The 19,181-nt window shown below is 38.6% G+C and overlaps 1 protein-coding gene across 1 annotated transcript in view; it reads left to right on the forward strand.

Annotated features, from left to right (window-relative positions):
- wdr17 (WD repeat domain 17) overlaps positions 1-15,961 on the forward strand; it is a 32,806-nt gene extending 16,845 nt beyond the window's left edge. The window contains exons 15-31 of the mRNA XM_054604689.1: positions 1,105-1,254; positions 1,340-1,470; positions 2,772-2,897; positions 4,459-4,614; positions 5,264-5,328; positions 7,069-7,201; positions 7,346-7,434; positions 9,611-9,710; positions 9,902-10,041; positions 10,609-10,720; positions 10,856-10,997; positions 11,528-11,630; positions 11,850-11,951; positions 12,755-12,853; positions 14,387-14,454; positions 15,148-15,245; positions 15,345-15,961. Coding sequence (XP_054460664.1) covers positions 1,105-1,254; positions 1,340-1,470; positions 2,772-2,897; positions 4,459-4,614; positions 5,264-5,328; positions 7,069-7,201; positions 7,346-7,434; positions 9,611-9,710; positions 9,902-10,041; positions 10,609-10,720; positions 10,856-10,997; positions 11,528-11,630; positions 11,850-11,951; positions 12,755-12,853; positions 14,387-14,454; positions 15,148-15,245; positions 15,345-15,464 — 1,934 coding nt within the window. The 3' untranslated portion in view covers positions 15,465-15,961. The remainder of the gene's footprint in view (positions 1-1,104; positions 1,255-1,339; positions 1,471-2,771; positions 2,898-4,458; positions 4,615-5,263; positions 5,329-7,068; positions 7,202-7,345; positions 7,435-9,610; positions 9,711-9,901; positions 10,042-10,608; positions 10,721-10,855; positions 10,998-11,527; positions 11,631-11,849; positions 11,952-12,754; positions 12,854-14,386; positions 14,455-15,147; positions 15,246-15,344) is intronic.
- Positions 15,962-19,181: the final 3,220 nt, after the last annotated feature.

The raw sequence follows: 19,181 nt of genomic DNA on the forward strand, positions 1-19,181 counted from the left end.
CTGTTACTGTAAACAGGACTATTGTAAACAGGAGAGAGGAATTGTTAACCAACCAATACAACCATGACTTCAATGAGAACACTTCTAAAGACCAAGAAGAGATGTCAGGAGAGGAAAAGAAGTTTGGGGAAATTGTGGAAAGTCATGTTCAGTTTATGAAGGATACTATAAAATTTAGCTGCCTTTCAAATCAACAAAAATGTCAACATGCCAGACTGCGTTGCCAAGCAACGTAGTCATGGTCTAAGGAAGACATTTATAAAGGATGCAAGTTTTCATGATCTCTTAGAAGCTGAGAAATAAATGTTCTCCTTTTGTCCGCGAGAGAGATTCCACAATAAAATTGCTGCATTAACATCTGGCAAACCAGAAGTACAAAGGGCAAGCACCATCTATAAACTGAATCCGATTGTAGAAGAAGGGCCTCTGAGTTGGAGGTTGTGATTTTTTTTCGGGCTCCTCTATATATTATTTAAGAATTGCTCTGTCTTCCACCAGAAGCAATTAGGGACTGGTGTGAAGGAGCCATGTATTTAATTTGTGTTTTTGTGTCATATGCGTTTCAAGCAAAGGTGGTGTTTTTGGTAGAGGCCCAGCCCAGCCTCAGTTTATTAGGTTGATGCAAGTAATTGCAGGTGTTGCTGATTGGGGGAGGAAGCAAACAGTTTTGGACTGTGCTCCGTTAATATCATGTGGCGTTATTTGTTTTAACTCTGTCACGAAACTTATGGTAGGATGTACACTAGAGGGAAATATAAATGCAGTGATATAAACTACTGGTGATGTTGTGTATCGTTTTTCTGATTACACGTCTAAACATTTCACTGACTGGAACACTTAACCCCAAATCGCTCCCACTGGCTGTTCCTACGTTGTATCAATGGCTATGAATGGTTAGTTAGTCCTGATGGGCAGGTGGCACATTGCATGGAGCGCTTTGAGTGGTCGGAAGCCTAGAAAAGTTCTAACTTCAGTTACTTTGCTGAATTTTGGTATTACATGATTGCTAACATCGATTTTTGAACCTTAACCCTCAACCCCCGTAATACTACCTAATTAATTATGTTATGACATGCATTTGCGAAACTGTGCCTGTGTCTGTAGGTTTAACATGTCATCAGAGTCGTCCGTTCACCATGGCCAGCTGTAGCAGAGACAGTACAGTCAGGCTTTGGTCTCTCACACCCCTCATCTCTCCACTGTTGCTGAACATCCTCACCAACCAGCCTTGGGAAAAGATAATAGGAAACACAGGTAAGAACAGACTCCTTCTCACTTCTTTTTGATTGTGTTCTATTCTTATACCTCATTTAACCATTCTGGCTGTGTGTGTTTGCAGACACAGCTATGGTTCCTGGCTCTCCACCGCTGCTCTGTGGTAAAGTGTCTCGGGACATCAAGCAGGAGCTGGATAAACTGAGCTCTGACATCAGGGCCAAGAAGCTACGCTGGTTCTCTGAATGCTTTTCGGTACCTACATTCTGAAGGCTTATTTATCACTGGGGATGATATCAGTGTGATACCTTCAGTCATTTTTTTTTACAATTTCCTCTAGGCTCTGAGTCTGTGTCTGCATTTTCAGTAGTTCATATCACAGCTTGCAACACACAGCTAAGAATTGACCTGGCCTCAGATTTCTGCTGCTTAACATGAGTTCACTACAGGGGACTTTGTTTTCATAACAAAAGCCCAGCTGATATTGCATATTACATTACCTTGGGTTGGAAATCTATAAATCAGTTTCTAAATGCAGGTAAAATTGGAATATACTGTATCTGGATGTCCAGCTTGCAGGTCTGATTTATTGAGGTTCACTATGTTGCTGGCATATTGTATATTTTGTTGATTAATGGGCCGGAAGGCTGCATGACAGCGAGGAAATGAGGGAGAACAATTGGCACGCAAAGTCGAGTCCATCAAACTTCCATAGCTTCTTAGCAAGCATTTGCTTTGATTTTGTCCTCTCTCTTTTGTCCTCAATATGCAATTTCAGGCTATTCTTTAAAACACAATTTACAGATAAAAGGATTTAATTTCCAAGCAATAGACTATTAATTGTATTTACAAAAGCTGATAAAAGGTTACATGTATTTGATGTTATATCGATGAGCAGCTGTTAACATGGAAGGAGCTTTCATAGCTAAGAATAAACTGTCTCTGTGTAACATCCAGAGGTGACTGACATTGTGACTGACATTAGTCGTGTAACGTATAGCCCAAAGTCAAGTTTTAAGCATGAGTGTACTGATCATGCATGAGGCTCATTTAAATTTTTTAAATACAATTTGAGGGTGAGTCAACAAAGACAGGCACCACTCTGAACCTGAATCGCTGAAAAACGCTGATGAAAATGAAATCTCTTTACAAATTTCAATTCAATTCAGTTTATTTTGTATAGCCCAGAATCACAAATTACAAATTTGCCTCAGAGGGCTTTACAATCTGTACACACTAAGCAACATAGAAAAAGAAGTTGACCTATCATTTATGTTGAGATTTAAAGTAATTAAAGAGGTATTACACTAAAACACAAGCAGATATTGAGAATTGTCTATTTAACACTAAAGATGATCACATATTTTGTTACATAGTTACATACATTAATATACAATTTAAAATAATACCAAAAAAATGGCAACATGTATAAACCACATTGACCATAGTTTATTATAATTCTATATATTAGTTGCATCCTTTGTGTGAGTATGCATGCTGCTTGTGTGTCTATGTTTGTTTCTGAACATATTTTTGCATACTTTATCCTGAGCCAGCCTCCAGGAGGCAGTAGCAATCTGTGGGACCTGGTGTCAGTCATTAATGGCCAGGACGACTCACTGCTACCAGCCAGCTACAGCAAGGGAGTGATGCACATGAAACACCTGCTCAAGTTTAAAACGGTGAGTAGCTCTGATTCCGAGTCGCTGTCAAGGTGTTTAAAAAGTTTAAATCCCAAATGTCCCAGCTCAACCATGATGGAGATGTGTGATGCTGACTCTGGGAAACATAAAACTGTTTACTTGCTCCATCTCAGCTCCATTCATGTAAAAAGGGGTGTGTGTGTACGCCTCCTTTTTTCCAAAATCAACAATCAGCTCCTTGGTTTTACTGAGCAGTAGGTTGTTCTCTGAGCACCACTCTGCAAGATTGTTGATTTCTTCTCCATATGAATTATCATCGTTGTTTGAAATTTGGCCGATGACAGTAGTGTCATCTACAAACTTCAGAACAGAGTTCTCTTCATGTTATGGGTTGCAGTCATGGGTGTATAGTGTGAACAGGGGGCTGAGCATACAGCTCTGGGGGGCTCCAGTGTTTAACACTAGAGTCTATGAGGTGTGACTGCCAATCCAAACTGGCCATGGTACTCAAGCCCAGAGTGCTCAGTTTGCTTATTAGTTTCATTGGGGAGATTGAACCAGGGACGTTATCAGGCCCAGCAACTTTATTCACATTCCTTTTGAGCAGGGTTCTTCTGCTGTGAAAACTGGCAGTGGCCTCTCCTCTAAAGGTGCAGTAGAATACCAGATATCTGAGGGTTCTCTCCAGTCTCTCTTGATGCCTCTGCTTTGCATCTTTAATGCCTGCTGTCAGATGAGCTCTGGCGGTGCTGTATGCTTCCTTGTCACCTGAATAACAGACAGCTTTTTTTGGCTTTCTCCAGGGCCCTCACCTCTCCATTCATCCGGGCGTTCTGGTTTGGGAAAGATTTTAATAAGGATTTATTTTCCTTATATAAATATAAGGATTTATATTTATGAACTTTTTAATCAACTGGGAGTAAGGTGGGAAGAGACAGAAAGGTCATCATGTGTGAGGTGGGAGTACCCCCAAATGTACTGTGGTTTATAAGAGACAGCTAATCAAATCACTGAGTGGACGGAGTCAGAAAAGAGTATTTCACTCAGGGATAAGTGAATAATTACAGCAAAAGAAACACTTTTTGTAAACAATATGCCAAAAACAGGTCTACTTCTACAGGTCTTTCATTCCACTAATGAATTCTACAGTCAAGGACAAACTGCTATACCAACACACACAAATAAATAAGAAATGCACACATAATACAATGATCTATGAAGTGAGACAAAAGTGTTTTATTATTTTTGAAACCTTTATTTATCCAGATAACCACAAGAGAATTGCTAATCTGAAAAACGTCAGAAAATAAGGAAAAGCACAGTAAATCCAAAAGTAACAGCAGATGCATTTAATGAAAGCTACTGATAAAAATGTTAAGGCCGAGTTTGATGATGGGTTTGTGCGCCAGAAGTAGTGGGATAGGAAGTGGGGCCCCCCTCTCATCCTTAGACGGATTTGGCATCGCGCCTGGCATGATCCTATAAGAAGATGGTCTCTTTTTTCATTTGATTCTGTTCTATTCAATTGCAGTCCATTTTAAATGTTTTTAAAGAAGGTATTTGGATCACAAAAGTGTATTTTGCATCTACTTTCTCTCAGTCTGAAGCCCAGGAGCTCACTATAGTCAAGATGTCTAAATTTGGAGGAGGTATTGGAGCCCCCAGTAAAGAGGAGAGGCTGATAGAAGCAGCAGACATCCATCTGAGACTGGGACAGATTCAACGATACTGTGAATTAATGGTGGAGCTGGGACAGGTATGGTGTTTGTGTGTGTGTGTGTGTGTGTGTGTGTGTGTGTGTGTGTGTGTGTGTGTGTGTGTGTGTGTGTGTGTGTGTCTAGTGAGACTTGATTAGTTAGTTGTGTTGGCACTAATGCTGTTCGAGACTTTGACCATTTTAATATTTAACAACAACAATTAGTCTCTTTTCATTTCTTTATACCATGTCAAATGGCAAATTCAAGTTTGTGGGACTAAAGGGAAAAACCCTCACCCAAGCAACGTTTTCTAGCTGTTATTACCGATATCTGTACCTCCATTTTTGCTCGGCCATCATCCAATGCTTTGGAGATCCTGCAAGTGGAAAATGTAGGTGACAGAAGTTCAAAGGAGATGCCGTGTAGCTGTAAGCATGGAGGACTTCTGACAGAGTGGACAGTCGAAGCAGGGGCAGACAGGCAGCTGCATGCAGCAGCTGCAGAGATTGAAGCCAGGGATAGAAGAGTTTGAGTGACATTTGGGCATTATCAAGATATTCTGAAGTCAGTTCTTAGTTTGAAGTATATTTGGTCACAGCCACAGTGATGATTCCATTTATTTTGTGAGAAAAAGACATAAATACAAATATAGAAAATAATTATATTGCCAATGTTACTTAAGCTAATGGAGGGATATCTCTCTTCCAGTGGGAGAAAGCATTATCTGTGGCACCAGGAGTCTCCATGAAGTACTGGAAGAAGCTCATGCAGAGGTAATTCATGTTGAAGTTTATTGTTTCAGCTTTTACCCTTAACAACAACAAAAGGGAAACACAACAATGTCCCAGTGTTTTTAAATGTGAGGTCCCAGGATGGTTTTAAATATGTTTGCTCAAAAAGATGTGGTACTGTCTTTGTGTCTGTAACATGGCGTAATGCCACCAAACTAATGCAGATAAACAGAGGTGGCCAAAATAAAAGCAACACTTTTACAGTATCAGTGCAATCCAATGCAATAATACTGAACTACCATCAACTCTGACAGAGGCATGTCCGAGACATGCTGATTCAATAATATAGGGATTTCTGAGGCTGCAATCCGAGTTGTCAGAAGGTAAACACAAACTCTGTAGCTCAGTAACTCAGTATTAATTACATAGCTGTTGTTTTTATTTGCAATCAGATGTATAGTTGTTGCTTTTATAGACCTTTTTCCTCAGCAGACATTTTGACAGGTGTTACTAATAACAGTAACGGTGGCTCTGTTCCACTCGTCCCAGTAAGCAGAGCCAGTAAGCCAGCATGTACAATACCAGGGCCTTAAAACTGGCACATCAAGAATGCAGCTATGACTAATGTTATTTGCTCCTGGACTTTTCCTGCTTTTACATGTCAAAATGTTAAAAAAGTCCACTGTATCCACCTCCTGCATGCTTCATTTAGATTTTAGTAGAGCCTGGCTAGTAGGGCTGTTAATTCTGTCTGAGTAATGTTTGTTATTTGGGTTTTTTACTACTTTTCCAATTGTCAAAATTCTGTTGGAACCGAATTACACCTAAATCTGATGTTTGTGTTTATATTAAGATTTTCTTTTACCCCAGGACACTGTTTATCCAAATACCTTTTTACAGTAACAGTGGTCTTGTTTAGCAATGGAGAAGAGAAAAAAAAACAGCTGCAGCAGATCAGGAAGAGGACCGTAAAACTAGATATAGAATGATAATATATAAATAGATGTAAAAGGACAGACAACACAAAATGTGTATTGCAAATGGTGTACAACAGTTTTAGAGGCCCATGCTGTCCAAGCTGCTGTCCCCGAGAACGTGTCTTTGTCTCAGGAGTGTTTGTTAAAGGCATAGTTTGGTTGTATGAGGTACATTTAGATACTCAGTGTATTACTACCTACAGTAGACTGCGGTCGGCAACTCCTAGCTTTGAAAAACAGATAGGAGTACCAGCACAGAATCTAAGCATCTGATCGTGTCTATGGGGCCACCAGTAAACTGTTGATAAAAATGGAGTCTTGTGGCTTTGAATATAGCATAAATAAGATTCACTTTCAGTTAGGTTTCCCGTCAAAAAGGGCTGTCTGACGGCAAGATAGAGCGGTGAAAATAACTATAACATACCCTTAACTGAAAATAGAGGGTTTTTTTAGGTGAGCCTTTTCTTTAGTTGGTTAAAATACATTTTGCTGCTGGCCCATTCCACAACAGTACATTGCTTTGCTCCCGTGCTGGTACTCCTGTCTGCTTTTCCAAGTTAGGGGTGTGCTGACCGCCGTCTGCTGTTGGTAATACACTGGATTACCTCATACAACCCCACTTTAAAACAACCGAACTCTCCCTTTCAACAAACAAGTTGACGTTGTTGATTTTGTTTTGGATTATTAATTTTGTCATTTTAATTTGACCAATTCTAATATAAATACAAACAAAATGATATACCTGTATGTGTTGCAGTTTGCTTATGTTATTTATATATGTAATTTTAATATGCCCATGTCCCAGGAGAGCTGACCAGCTGATGGCTGAGGATAATGATGATGCTATCCCATACTGCATCGCCACAGGAGACATAAAAAAACTTGTAACTTTCTTCACCAGCCATGGACAACTGCTAGAGGCCTTAATAATAGCACAGGTACACAGAGTGAGGGGATGACAGGGAACAGTAGTTTTTTTAGGGCTGGACGATACATGGTAGAGCTTGAGTCATTTTAATGCCTGTGAAAATATTGACAGTGAAATGATAAATGATAATAATTAATAATGTTCCATATTTTAGGGAGCATGTGAAGGGAACATTCGTGCACCTCAAAGCTCCCCAGTTAATAACACCACTAATGATGTGGATAACAGACTACAATACCAGAGGTAAAGCACACACACACAAACACACACACAATGATAACATTCTTTGGTGCGTGCATTCAACCTTTCTTAAAACTAACATTCAACCACAATAGGCAGCACAAATCTGATATGAAGTTACGGATACATTTGGACTGAGGCTAGTCTAAGCTTACATACTGTGATGATATTCAGTGTCTTTGTCAAATGTTGACATTTGGCACTATTGGCTAACGTTAGTGTAAGAACAATTTACTATAGTTACATCAGAAAGACTTCTGAGTAGTTTGGCATCTAACAGGTTACTAAATGTCTGAAGATACACTGGGACTGGGATATTGATAATTCAAAAGTTTATATGACAGTTTAAATGACTCTTTTAATAAAAAAAAGTAATTAAGGGTTTGTTTTGACTAGCATGGAGAAACATTGCAGCATTTACCACCTTTTATACGTATGTCTAATCAGTGTTGAGGGAAAATGTAGTCCATGGAAAATATAAATTCCACAGTGTGTACTTTGAGTTCTCCTCGGTTACCCTACTTGTTGAGCAGTGCCTACATGCATTCCACATGAGCTAAGGACGCCCAATCAAACCATAGCGTAGCTTAGTTGTGCCTATACGTATGGAGATAATAAAATAAAAACACGGAGACTGGGTAATCTGAACCAGCGTGAACCAAGATGGCAACAACTCTTTTACATTACATTACATTACATTACAGTCATTTAGCAGACGCTTTTATCCAAAGCGACTTACAGGAAGTGTATTCAACATAGGTATTCAAGAGAACTACTAGTCACAACAGTTTTACCTTTAACAATAAAAGTTAACTTACATTCCTTCAGAATTTCACAAAGAGGTGACTCAACAAAACATCTCTTAGTGTGTTAGGGGACAAAAAATCCTACTCAATGGTCACCTGCCCTCTTGACCCTGCTGGTCTCTCCACTGCATTTCTTTGGCTGTGTGCTCTGGTGTGAATAAACATGAACGAATATCCGAGTCAGCTAAAACAGTGGCCTTATATGTGGCCTTATCTCCTCTGCACTCATAATTTGGGTTGCCATTTTAGCAGTTGGAAACATAATTAGTTAGATGCACCAGTGAAGAGAATGAGGAAGTTTGTTTTTTGAGAGGCATCTAGAACGGCTACTCAGAGAAATCCAAGCTGAGACGGCCAGTAGTTCTTCCTACCAGCAACTACGTCACTGTCACGTGAAATGATGGCGCTGGATGCAGGAAGAACAACAGATATTGCAGCTGCGCCCCAGAGACACAGAGAACATTGGCAAGAACTGCAGGTGTTTTTCACACTATATCCTAACTTTGATAAATTGATATAAGAGGCAAATTTTCCCTTTAAGAAGGAGAGACTTCAATTCTGTTCAAAGCAGATATATCAATTCAGTATTATCCCACCAGTAATCAGCTTGAATTCATGTCACTTCCAATGGCTTCAAATTGTGATCAGGTTTCACAGTGGACAAATGTGGAAAATTCTGCTCAGTTTATTAACAAACACTTAATATACAAGTACAATCATAAGACATAATGGAGATATGTGAAATGGGACACCTTGATAAGCTACCTGAAGCATGAGAATAGGTTCGGTGGCTGTGTCTCCAACATTTCACCACGGACGAGACACACAATCCCTTGTTGCTCCCAGCGGGCTTCACAGCAGACAACTGCTCCTTAATGCTTAGGATGGGTTTAATGCAAAGGTCTTATTTCATTTATGTACTTGTATGTAGTAAGTAAATGTAAGTTTGTTTTGTATGAAAAATGACTATAGTAAGTTCTTTAACTACACAACATAATCTCTTTATCCATTGGCCATGCATAAACTCAACACTCATATTCTTGCCTAAATATGGCTAAATACACTGTTTACATCCCCATCCTCACTGTACCGTAAGTGAATCACACTTACATTTAACCCTGTATTTATGTGTTCATTAAGTGTGTTTCATTGTATACAATCTGAAAGAAAAGTCATGTGGAGAAATGGATCTTCTGATTACAGTATCTAAAAAACACATTGTATCTAGAAACTACTTCTTCACTCAGACTCTTGTACAATACAAAATAACCTTGGCATTCTCGTAAATTGCTCCCTGAAAGTAATCCTAGAATGTTTCTGAGATGAGGTGTTTGATCACAATCCCTGGCTAGATTTGCTCTTTTTCTGTCCAGTCTTCTCCATAAGGTATGTAAGGAACTAGCTGAGTGGTACTTCCAGGACGGATGCGCTGTCCTGGCAGCATGCTGCCACCTAGCTGTGGACAACATCAAGGTACACACCAGTGTCAGAATTATTTACATACAGTGTATTCGCATTAGTTTCTATATGCATTGTGCAAGAATATCGTTCAGTTTTATATGTCTCACCTTTATAATTACTGATCATTAATGATAATACAATATCTGATTTGAAAAATGTGGCTGAAATGTGGGTTTCTGTATGTGTGTGTGTTATGCTTCTAGTTAGCCATGTCAAGTCTTATCCGCGGTAATGAGCTGGAGTTGGCAGCATGTGTGGGTATTGTCCTAGGAGAGGCAGCTAATCAGAGCACTGCATACTGTCTTGAACTCTTGGCCAGGAAATACATGACAACAACTACATGGTACGTCTCAATCCATGCATGTCCAGTTAGTGTAACGTATATTATTCTTCTGTATACTTTGAAAGAAATCCAAAATAACATCAGTCCAGGTTAAGCTTTTCAGTGCTAAAAAATCCTTTAGAATGTCGTATTTATATTAGCTTTTTCCCACTTTTAAGAAGATTTGATCTTAATCTTTTCATGTTGCAAACCCCAGGTTGCTCATAACCATTTAGCTGATGGAACCATATTTGGTTTGCTGTTAAGCCAGCTGTAAAGATATGTTAGACTTTGCATCATGACACATGTCCCTGGTTTTAAAGGCTATACATTGAATCCCTTGTTCTTTGAGCACAGGTGGAGCCTACTGACGGCAAACCTATTTTCAGCTTGGACTTTATAAAATTCACCTTTGCATTGATCAATGTGTTATCTGTGACTGTAGATGAGCAGGGAGCTAGAGTTAGAGGGCTGTACTTCTGCTGCTAGAACTTGGGCTGCAGTGCACAACAACATACCTTAAGTGGTTGCTTCTAAGCTGTAGTCCATGCAAAGCAGAACTTTTATCTTTACCATTTTAACATTTAGGGAGCTCTCAGCTGACCTACTGCGAATGATTCCAGACAACCAAATTCTATTGGCTAAGCTGTGTGCATTTTACCCAGGAAGTGTTGCTGAAATCAACCAATTCCATGAGAAGGTGAGTAGGCAATCATTAAGTTAAATCTAAGACATGTTTTGGATCAAATGGAATGGATGCTCCATGTCTGATGTTGATGAAATTAACATTTTGAAGATTATAGTGACTACAATTATATGTTGTTTGTCATTCAAGTGCGGTCTCCCTTCATTGGAGGAATGTAAGGCCCTGGCAGAAACAGCCTTGGGTGAAGGAGATTTGTTTTCAGCAGTAAAATTCCACCTGCTGAGCTCTGAACCCAAGAACGCCCTTCGGATAGGCCTGGATCATGTTAAAGGTATTGGCAACTGAGTTTCAGTGTGTGTCTGTTTATGGTTACCCACCTATCATAACATCTACACATTTTAAATATGATGGAACAAATTACCTTTAATATGAAACAATTGGCAATAATTTACATGTTGATTGTTGTAAAACTTAGATTCTGACATGCAGTTGGTGTGATTGACATTCTTCTGCCAATACTGTTATTAATCAATATAATATTGAATATATAGATATAATTTGCCATTCCATGGTTGTCCCACATACTGGAGCAATAACAAGTGTAATCTATGAATGGCCAGTTTCCAAACCAATCTCTATGAAGATCCTAAAAATCTGCACTTTCTAATTGATTCGGTATAAACTACAGTGAAATACAATGAAAACATTCACCAATTTTTCAAAAGAAATACGCATATCCAATTGAGTTAATTATAACAATTACTTATTTTTACTTAACTGTGCATTACAGACAGTGTCACATTTCTGACTTAATAAAGAACTGATCAATTAGAAACTCTTTTTGATTTTCCTCCTCACCAGAACAGCTGACTCGACCTGATTGGACAGTGGATGTTGTTCAGCCAATCTTGGACCTGATGAGTTACATCAGAACTGACTGCCTCCTCATGGCCAAGTTGACTGGGTAAGAGCATCTATTACTTAGTATTCATATTTATTTGAATTACTTTCTCCAATGCTGTTACATTGTTAGATTTGATCATCATCCAGGCCTTTGTGTGTGTGTGTGTGTGTGTGTGTGTGTGTGTGTGTGTGTGTGTGTGTGTGTGTGTGTGTGTGTGTGTGTGTGTGTGTGTGTGTGTGTGTGGTGGGTACGTGTGTGTGTGCATGTGCGTGTGCACAGAGCCCGCAGTGAGCTCTTGATCCTGTGTGGTTACATTGGAGGTCTGCTCGCCATCAGAAGACAGTACTCTAGCATTGTGCCTGCACTCTACGAATACACCAGGTAGACACAAAACTATGTATGTCTGTGTCTGTGCATATGTGTTAAGAATTATTTGTTTAACATGGCTTTTACCTTTGAAATACTGTCTATTCTGTGGTGTTTTGCATGAACCAAAAAGGTGTGGTGTAAAAAAACAGCCACATACATTTTTCTATGTGATTCACATATTGTCTTTATGGTTTAGCAAGACTGGTGGTAATTTATGGAGTTCTTTAATCTATTCTAAGGGCGCAGGACTAATCAGATTATAGTATATTTTAGATGTGGCCAGTTGTCATCTTGACAACTTCAATATCAGTAAAGGAGTACTTGACCCACACCTGTATATCAATAATTCACCCCACGTTACCTTTAATTCTTGAAGAAACCTTTATTTTTCTCACATGCCTCCAGAGTGAAAGAAGAATAAAAAAACAGAGAAAAGTATAAATGAACCTGGGTCAATTACAAAGCAAAACTAAATCAAAACATTGTTTACAAACTCGCACAACTCAATTACAATACTTCCCAAACAATTTCGCCACAACGATTTAAAACACTTCTTCCACTAAAGTCTTAGTGCGCCTTGGCAAACATGAGACGATATAACTCCGGAAGGGTTTTAAATGGTACAGTTTTGGTGAAGATGGATATGTATGGGAAGCGCTGTGCATACAACTGGATTAATCAGTCTAAGATTATACTGTTGTGTGAGAGTTTGTAAATGGATATTTAGATTTTTCTCTCGTTCATCAAATTGTTTAGATTGGGTGAACGATTTGTATTTCAGTCCAACCATGTTTTTCTTTTCTTCTGTTTCTCAGTCAGTTGTTGAAGCGGAGGGAAGTGTGTGTTCCACTGAAGATTGAGCAGCTGTCTTTGGAGCTGGATGCCTGGCGGGCCTGCACACAAAGTAACAGCAAGTAGGTAACACAGAGACACACACAAACACAAAGAAAATGGTATTACAATCGAATGTTATTAATAACACCATCTAGAGCAGCTGAATAACCACTGGTGAGACGGATGTGTCATAAGTAATGATTGCGATGATCATGTTGCTGCCTGACAAACAGATTTGGTGACTGAAGATTAACATCTTTTTAAGGTATTGAGGACTTGCTGATGAGGAGACGCTGACTACGTTGACATGCATACTCATACTCCACTATTAATCAGAATATGAAAATACTCAGAATTTGATATAGTTTATGTAAACATCATATTCTGTTTGGATATTCTGAATAAGGCCTTATTTGGAAATTTCCGACTAAGACCTGAGAGATATTAATCGCGTTTTAGGAGCATTCTTTGGAAATGTATGCAGCGCATTCAGAATGTCTCAATAGGTTTTTTTTTACAGCACTTTACAACAAATGGCCCCTTTCCTGTTTACAACCAGCTCTGTGCTTCGTACACACACCAACTAGCCAATAGTTTGCAAAACTAAGGTAGAGATGCATGCCCAAAAGAAAAGCCCACATTTCTGGTTGGAAGGAGAAACACATCTACTTTTAAGCATTATGAACGACTTGGATAACAATAGGTTTTTGAGTATGTGCAAATATCGCAACACCGACCTTTTTAAGAAGGTGGTTGGATGAATGAAAGAGGTAGGCTGTGTTCGCACAGTCAAAGTCCATCACTGATGGAAAACTTAAAAAAACAAACATATTTTGACAAAAAGAAGCAAAATTGCACAAGTGACTTCCCGTTCAACTGTTCTATATTTTAATGTGATAAACGACTTTTTAGAGCATTTACACGTCAAACACAGCAGAGAATGGCGACGAGTTGGGATTAACTGTTGAGGATGCGGCAAGGGGTCGTTTTACATTCCTCGGAATTATGCACGTCTGCATGTAAATGTGAATATTAGTGGAATATTCATTTTAATTAGCGATGTAAACAGCTTATCGAATAAGGACAAATACTGGAATATTTGGCGCATGTAAACTTATTCACTATATCGAGCCTCATGTTAAGTGCACCAAGGACTATCTTAGAGTGCTGGGCAGCATTGTTAAAACCAATGAAGCTAGAGTTTCTTGACTGACTAATATCAGACTTTACTGGGTTTGTCTGTAGGAAAGAGACTTAAATGGCCAGCAGGCTTTGTATACACAATGTCAGGCATATAAGGGGGAGGGTGGCAGCAACACTGTGCCAAATTGTGGACACCACTGCTGCAAAAGTGTGTCACATTTAATTCTGTAAAGAGGAAAAATGTTTTTTTCCCTCTTTCCAAAAGAGGTAGAGAGGGTGACTCAGGGGATTTATAGAACTAGATAAAGAGTTTTATGAGGTATCATTGCTTTTACTACCAACCTCCTGGATGATTTGTTCTAGGTGGAAATATGTCAAACACTCACAAACTGATGAGAGATACATCTATGTTCATACTACCATATATATATAGCTTCACAATTGTATCTCTGTCCGTCTTTTGTCAACAGTCCGTCATCAGAGTGTCAAAGAGAGGAGTTCAGCTGCCTCGAGAGGAGAATTCAGCCAACACACCCTGGTATAAATAATGGTTCTAAACATTTATCAGGGGAGTTTATGGACCTTGAATTCTATCTTTTGGTCTTCATGACTTTTATCTGACAAAGAAACATTTGTGATGTGCTATTATGTGTAGCTTTGTATGGTGTGTCTTGTGTGTTCTTTCTTGTATGACTTTGTTTGATGTTTTTATTCTGTACTGTTTGTTATCGTGTTCTCTTTGTTTTGACCTGCCAAAGGAATACAGATGCACATTCGCTTGAAGCTATAATCTGGTGTGGTGCATCAAATTGTGACAGTTATGTTTTAAAATTAACATAGTCCATTTAAGATAAAAATGTATAAAATCTGATTACATTAAGTCAAATACTGCTCATAAAAGGTATATTTTTGGCTCTGCAAAATAAGCCCCAGGCTAAGTAGGGTGCATATGATGGTCGTTGCATCAGCAACAGGAGCTGGAGGCAGCGTGCCTCAGGTGCACTAGGTTGGACTGATAAAGAGTGTGACGATGGCTGCTGTGCGTAAGTGGCTCTTTGATTGGATGTGTGGCTGAGAAGGATAAATGAATAAAGGAGCAGAGGAGGCAGAACTAAGTATTATCTTGCTAGACGCCATAATAATTATGGACTTTGTAATCTATAAAACTTGATGGTAATACAAACAGATTATGTGTAATGGTTACTAAGAAACCTATTTCTTTCTCTCTTAGATGGTTTAGTCATGTGTGGTGCTGATTATGTGACCGGCTCCAATCTTCCAAGCCACTCAGATGTTCAACTGTCGTGTTTCACTGGACACAGAATACAGGTGTGTGTTTCCTTATTTATTGGTTTGTTTCTATCTTCACTAACATGTCTCGTCGACTTGTGAGTTTTTTCACTATTTTTTTTTTTTTTTTATGTGCAGGGTCCAGTATTTTTGCTGGAGGATGATAAATCAGCGATCTCTCTTAATGATGCCTTAATGTGGGCAGAAGTAAATCCTTTCTCTCCTCTGGGAACAGGACTCCGCATCAACCCCTTCTAACATACACACACACACACACACACACACACACACACACACACACACACACACACACACACACACACACACACACACACACGCACACACACGCACACACACACACACTGAAAACAAAATTAAAACTGAGCTAAAAATAAAATGTTTGTGATCTAGGGTTAGGGTTAGGGTTGCAAAGAAATAACATGCAGACAGCAAAAAACAAAAACACTAATGCTACAATTCAGAAATATCAACATTAATTAGAAATGCTGACACCTGAAATGTGAAATAATTTGTCTGAAGAATCCCAAATGCATTGCACTGCACTATTGAAACTGAAATGTAGAATTCAGAATTGGAAGATCAACCAGAAAGAAGTTCAGAAAATAAATGTATTACTAGAAAAGCTAAAAAGTGAAACATTAGGATGCAAAGTGTCAAGGGTGGGAATTTAAATTTTGAGGATAATAATGCTAGAAAAAAATGCTTTGTGCTTTAAAAAGTGTATTTCATGGAAAAAGTTGAATACAAGCATACATGTCAATAAAGAGCATTATGTTTTGGCATTTGAACAGCTGGAATACATTTCAAAGCACTGCTGATGTAATGTAAAATTAGTTTGAAGCTGAACTGCATTGCCTAAAAAAGCTGGAAGCTGAACTAATACTGTCAAAGGTGGAAGTTTAAATTGATTAACGTAAAGGCTAAATGAAAAAATACTTTGTGTTTTAAAATAAGCATGAAAGGCAGAAAAACATTAAATCCTGTCTATAATGAGCAAAGTGTTTCTGTGGCTGAAAAGGACGCAGAAGTAGTAGTTGACAAAAAAATATATAGATAAGAATAAATAAACGTCTACTACCTTTTGAGACTTATTTTGTTCAGCCTGCTGTAGGGTGGTTCACATAGGGTGTAGGTAAATGCTGTATGTGTTCTAACCAAAGCACCACTGAGCGCCCTAAAAATGTCTGCAATTATTAAAAGGTGCAACGTGTACAACCTGGCCTGAATTCTAGTTTTAAAAAATGAAGAAGTAACAGTTTGGACCATGCCAAATATCTACTGCCAATCATAGACCATGAATTTAAGAAGTGGATGTAGTCACCCTGATGTCACTCATTGGTTTGTAGACTATGGTTGGAGCTAAGTACACGCGAACTCTGAAAATACATTTTAAGGCAATACAAATGTTACGTTAAATGACTAAGACGGACAACTCCTAGACCGGGCAATCCCGTGGTAGCGACCTGTTCATCACAAGGAAGCCACACCCTAAATTATTCCCTGCTAAAATGGACATCATGCTGTATTGAAAAATACTTGAAACAAGTGATTAACACATAAGAATTATTATATATAATGTTTACTGGTACAAGGAAAAAGTTCAAGGAACTTCAGCACTTGCCTCACTTTTCAGAATTGGAGGCTGCCACCTGCTGCAACCAGCAATGTCCAGCACATACTTTCTTATTACACTACTTTTTCCTCAAGAAGCAATAGTTAGTCACTAGCGCCAGTCTGCCCTCAGTCCATAGAACAAATAATTAGAGCTGCGGACCATGGATTTGTTAATGACAAGACCTCGAGGCAGCTCTGTTATTTTGATAGCCTCGTCTTCACAGCTGCCAGGAGACTGTTGCGCCTGGAGAAGAGTGTGCGACAGTTGCGGGAGAAGTATTTTTCCCAAAACTAAAAAATGTCTCTTGCAGGAACGAAGTACACTATCCCTGGAAATCAGAAAATTTGGTTGGTTTTAAGGTATAACTTCACCTATAGTCAAAACGCATTGAGTATATTTCAAGCAACACTAAATGCAACAAGATATATGCATAAACCTATGGGTCCTCAACCTGATTGCTTCAATGTATTATTTGGTGGTATTAATGATTATTAAGGCAAAAGATTGCCATTTTTGTTAGTCAACATTAGCGGTCAGCTGTGGTTTCCCATGTTATGCTGCTGTTCCCTGTGCATTTCTCAGCTGTGTGCTGCGGAGTAGCAGCTCTGCTCTCTGCTATAATCAAATCAGAGAATTTAGAGAATGCACCGTAATTTACATTTTCATGGAAGTGATATTTGATCATTTTTATTATATAAGAAAATGGAATTCATTAAAGCAAGCAATTTGGCGTTAATTAAAGGCATGGCGTCTTTGAGTATTAGGTGAGTGCCATCACAGCCCCTAGCTGTCTGCTAGGTATCACCTCAGATAATTTGTGTCACAGAACTTAATCTCAAGGCTGTGTTTAAATTGGTTGGGATTTTTTCATGCAAAAATCCAGAAATAATATGGCTTGCTGTGTGGCTTATTGTAAGCCGGACATCCTGCTGGCCAATGATGTGCCCGCATCAGTTTTTATATAGTTTTTATATCAGGAACTGTAATGTCTGTGAAACTTGGCTAAATTCTGGAATAGCGGGCAGCACCATTCAACAGGGACTCTTTTTCTATAGACCAATATGACAACAGAGGACTCTGGCCAGAAGAAAAAAGGAGGCTTGTGCTCTATGGCGAATGAGGTTTATGTTAATGCACAGATTGAAAGAGTTCACAGGAGTTGTAAATTTACCTTGTACGATTTCATGTGACAAATAAATTGATTGATTGATTGAATAGGCCTGTGCTCCAGTTTTTTCGGTGAGTAAATTCTAATGTTATTATTCTGTGTGGCTGTGTAGCAACAAGGCCGTAAAGCCTTGTGCAACAGCACACAGTACAGCGGGTAAAATAAGTATTGAACACGTCACCATTTTTTTCAGTAAATATATTTCTTTTTTTTTTAAACTTTTTATTTTGGATTTTGAATTTTGGACAGAAAGAAATAAAGGAAAAAAAAGGAAAAACATACAACATACTCATGGGTGTAACAGTATAGGGTCACATTCTTCTCAATACATCGAAGTACAGTGTCATACTATTCCAGGTACAGTGCATACATAATCCATTTTTCCCAACGTTCAACACATTTCTCCAATTCCAATCTTAAAATATAAGTCAGTCTCTCCATACAGTAAACTTCTTTCACTATCCCCCTCCACTGGTGCAATGTTGGGGGGTCAGTTTGGAGCCATCTTCGGGTTATAGCCTTTCTACCACATGCCAAGAGAATCTTTAGCAGGTATTTGTATTTGTGAGGGATAAATTCTGGTATTTTACCTAGATACAAAGTAGTAAAAGAGTAGTCTAATTTAATTCCCATCATCTTACATATTTCATTAGTTACTTCCCTCCAATATGGTTGAATTCTTTGACAAGCCCAAAAGACATGAAAATGGTTGGCCATGATGGCTCCACATTGTCTCCAACAAAGCCCCGGACTCTGAGAGCCTGATTGCAAAGCCGTTATTTTAGGAGTGATAAAAAACCTCACAACATTCTTCCAACCAAACTCTCTTAATGATCTTGAGTTTGCAGTGGTTGCTTGTGTCTCACATATCTCCATCCAAGACTCATCTGATATTTCTGTACCAGACTCCTTTTCCCATTTTTGTTTGATGTATAACGTAGAGTGATTTTTGGAGGTTTGTATACTTTCATATATTCGTGAGATCAGTTTTTTAATGTTGTTTTTTTCATATGCTTCATGGAATATAGAGATCAGGTTATATTCTTTCCCCGTTTTGATTTGTGATATTTTATTAAAGTAGTCTCTAGCTTGTAGGTATCTAAAAAAATTGCATTTTTCCAATCCAAATGAGTCAGAAATTGCCTTATAACTCTGAAATTTACCGTTAGAA

The sequence above is a fragment of the Anoplopoma fimbria genome, chromosome 9 (genome assembly GCF_027596085.1).
Source record: "Anoplopoma fimbria isolate UVic2021 breed Golden Eagle Sablefish chromosome 9, Afim_UVic_2022, whole genome shotgun sequence".
NCBI lineage: Eukaryota > Metazoa > Chordata > Actinopteri > Perciformes > Anoplopomatidae > Anoplopoma > Anoplopoma fimbria.